Source organism: Rhodamnia argentea, chromosome 7 (assembly GCF_020921035.1).
Source record: "Rhodamnia argentea isolate NSW1041297 chromosome 7, ASM2092103v1, whole genome shotgun sequence".
Lineage (NCBI taxonomy): Eukaryota > Viridiplantae > Streptophyta > Magnoliopsida > Myrtales > Myrtaceae > Rhodamnia > Rhodamnia argentea.
Genome location: NC_063156.1, coordinates 21,118,250 through 21,122,103, shown reverse-complemented (window position 1 = coordinate 21,122,103; position 3,854 = coordinate 21,118,250). Strand labels below are relative to the sequence as shown.

General features: G+C 47.1%; 1 protein-coding gene across 1 annotated transcript; it reads left to right on the top strand.

Annotated features, from left to right (window-relative positions):
- Positions 1–926: 926 nt before the first annotated feature.
- LOC115734691 (putative receptor protein kinase ZmPK1) lies at positions 927–3,407 on the top strand. Its single transcript, XM_048282635.1, has one exon. The coding sequence runs from the start codon at positions 927–929 to the stop codon at positions 3,345–3,347; it is 2,421 nt and encodes an 806-aa protein (XP_048138592.1). The 3' UTR covers positions 3,348–3,407.
- Positions 3,408–3,854: the final 447 nt, after the last annotated feature.

Sequence of the window (3,854 nt, the reverse complement as noted above, 5' to 3'; positions counted from 1 at the left end):
GCTAGGAAGCACAGACACTCTCCGGGGATTCTGTATCGATATCGGACGTGTGCTGGTATTCGACACATGGTCAACTCTACCGAATACGCAGCAAGACTCAAGGCGGGAGTTCTTACCCGCAATTCCGATATGTGCGGGGTCAATTTTGAAAATTTTCAATATTTTAAATGTAAAATTGAAAATCTATCAAGACCTAAATGCCTCCACCCAATCACCCTAATTCCAGCACACCCTAAATATAAGCTAAGAAGCGCAGACACTCTCCGGAACGGAATGTAGTTGAATTTGTCAAATTCCAAACAAGAAATGATACCAACAAATGGTGGATTACTATTTTTAGTGTAAATTAATTCTAAGATCTTTTTTTAGTGTTTATTTATTTGTGGATTTGAATAAAATTAAATTGATTTCATAAAATTGATAATTTATCTTGTATATCTGAAAATATATCTGTAATATACGTGTCGAAATTCCCTATTTTTGAGAAATAACGTGTCTGCATGTCGTGTCGTGTCGCGCGCGTGTCGCGTATCGGTATCGTTGCTACTTAGGATATAAGCATGTGTGAAAATATTTGAGGATTTTGCAAAAAAAAAATGTAAGCAAACTCTAGGAGGTTATTCCAACAGTGCGGTAGGTATATTTGACCAGAAGCCACGTGATGAGTCATGATGATAATTTTCTCTTTTCATAGACGCTGACCCAAGGTCAACAAAAAATAAATAAATAAATCGTGTGAACCAAATTTTCTCTTCGTCTCCTCTCGTTTGGCCTTTAACGGTTTATGGTTGACTCTGCAATGCCGTTCATATTATGGTTCATCAAATATCAAAATAAAAGTATGTCCCCCACTCGAGACAGATATCATTTTTCTAAAACTACAAATCCATAACTCTCCGTCCATTTGTTTCCAAAAAGCTCCAGTGATGAAGCGCAAAACCATCACCATTTCAAGCTTTCCTCTCTTCCCACTCATCATCTTTTCCATATGTGGTTCCTTTGCAAGCTCAAACAAATTGGATAGAGGCTCTTCTCTATCAGTTGAAGAACATGACTCAGACATTCTAACATCCCCAGGTAAGACCTTCACCTGCGGCTTCTATGGCCTCGGAAGCAATGCTTACTGGTTCTCGATCTGGTTCGCCGACTCCTCGGACAGGACCGTCGTTTGGACGGCCAACCGGGACAAGCCCGTGAATGGCCAGGGCTCTAAGGTCACGCTCCGGGGCACCGGCTCGTTGGTCCTGACCGACGTGGACGGTTCCGTGGTCTGGGAGACCAACACGACTTCAACCGATGCCCGTTCGCTCGAGCTCTTGGATTCGGGTAATCTTGTGCTCAGAGGTCATGACCGGACCATTCTATGGCAAAGCTTTGAGTATCCAACTGATACTCTGCTGCCGAACCAGCTCCTCACTAAGAGCAAGAAATTGGTGTCATCTCTAAGAGGAGGAGCATTTTACTCTGGCTACTTCAACCTGTACTTCGACAATGACAATGTGCTGAGGTTGATGTACGACGGACCGGACATTTCCAGCCTCTATTGGCCTAACCCGGACTTCAACGTGTTCGGGAACGGGAGAACGAATTACAACAGTAGCCGGATCGCAGTCCTAGACGAGACGGGCCATTTTCAATCGAGCGACCAGTTTCAGTTCAATGCTTCTGACCGAGGCCGGGGGATCAAACGGCGGCTAACAATGGACCACGACGGGAACCTGAGGCTCTACAGCTTGGACACGCAGTCTGGGTCGTGGGTGGTGACGTGGCAGGCGCTTCCGGGATTGTGCAATGTGCACGGGATATGTGGGAGGAACGGGATTTGTGTGTACACACCTGAGCCCAAGTGCACATGCCCCCCTGGTTATGAGATGAGCGAGCCTAGTGATTGGGACAAAGGTTGCAAGCCTAAGTTCAACTTTACTTGCTCCAAGTCTCCAGACGTGAAGTTCGTGCCGCTTCCCGACACCGACTATTACGGGTTCGACGTCATTTACAACAACAACGCCTCGTTCAATTTCTGCAGGCAGGCCTGTTTGGATGACTGCAGCTGCTTGGGGTTCAGCTACCGGGAATCGGAAAGATTGTGTTTCACAAAGCGCTCGCTCTTCAACGGCTACAAGGCCCCGTCTTTTCCTGGAACCTTCCATCTGAAACTGCCCATCTCCCTGGTCGCATCCTTGAAGCCAACTCGCAACGGCAGTGATCCCGAGTGCTCCGGGGCCAGAGACCAATTATTGGTAGGTTCATTAACCTTGTATGACAATATAGGCAAGAGGGTGAGATGGGCCTACCTCTATTGGTTTGCATCCGCTATCGGGGTGGTCGAGATCCTCGTCTTTTTCTTGAGCTGGTGGATCCTCTTCAGGAAGCGTGATGTGCAGAGCACAGTAGAAGACGGGTACCGCATGATAAGCCAGTTCAGGAAGTTCAGCTATGAGGAACTCAAAAACGCTACCCAGAACTTCAAGAAAGAGATAGGGAGAGGAGCGTCAGGATCAGTGTACAAGGGCGTTTTAGCGGACCAAAGGGTCGTGGCCGTGAAGAGACTCGGAGATGTGTACCATGACGAGGAGGTCTTCTGGGCTGAAGTCAGTACAATTGGGAGGATAAATCACATGAACCTGGTGAGGATGTGGGGGTTCTGTTGTGAGGGCAAGCACAAGCTCTTGGTCTACGAGTACGTGGAGAATCAGTCCCTGGACAAGCACTTGTTCTCGGGGGACTTCATCGAGTGGAGGGATCGGTTCAGGATCGTGCTCGGCACGGCCAAAGGCCTGGCCTACCTTCACCACGAGTGCCTCGAGTGGGTCATCCACTGCGACGTGAAGCCCGAGAACATCCTCCTGGACAAGACGTTCGAGCCCAAGATCGCGGACTTTGGGCTGGCGAAACTGCTCCAAAGGGACGGCGGGAATTCGCAGTTCTCGCGCATAAGGGGTACAAAGGGCTACATGGCGCCCGAGTGGGCCCTGAACCTCCCCATCACGGCGAAGGTCGATGTGTACAGTTACGGGGTGATGGTCCTGGAGATAGTGAGGGGGATTCGGCTCTCGAATTGGGTCGCGAAGAAAGTGGAGAACGAGGAGCAGGAGGCCGAGCTGACGGCCTTCATCCGGGAGATGAGGAGGAGGATTCAACGTGGAGAGGATCTGGGGATAGAGGATTTGGTGGACAAGAGATTGGAAGGGAAATACAGCAGGAAGCAGGCAAGAATGCTCGTCGAGATTGGCGTGTCATGTGTGGAGGAGGACCGGAACAAGAGACCAACCATGGATGCAATAGTGCATCAGCTGCTAGAAATTGATGATGAACCTAAATTACCTGAGTCCGATAATGAAGATTAAGATCGATTCTCAAATTTTTCACCCTTCTTTTTGGTGTAAAAGATTGTGTCGTCGTACTGTTACACAGGAGATTATTCATCTCATTCTATTTCTATCTGAAAATTGGGAAGGAGATTATTCATCATGACCCTGTGAGAAGAATCTCCACTGAAGCAAAAGTTGGGTTAGTTCAAGTCTCGAAGATGGTTTAGTTCAAGTTTGCTTCCAAGAAAATTGTTTTTATTTAGGTCAAGAAGTCAAAGCAATGTGTTGACAAGGGGTCAATAGATGTTGTTGCTTAATAAAATGGTCTAATCCCAGTCTGCATTAAATTATTATTAGGACAATCTAAATCTATTGGATAATTCGGATTAAGGGTCAAATGGGATGATTAATTTTCTGCACTTGTTTAGCCTTGCAATCACTAAATTTCAAACACTTCGGCAGCGGCCGGCCGTATGTACGAGTTATGACAAAGATCGGCCGATGCTTCCTCCTTTGAACAAGGGAACATATTTAATACCTAAT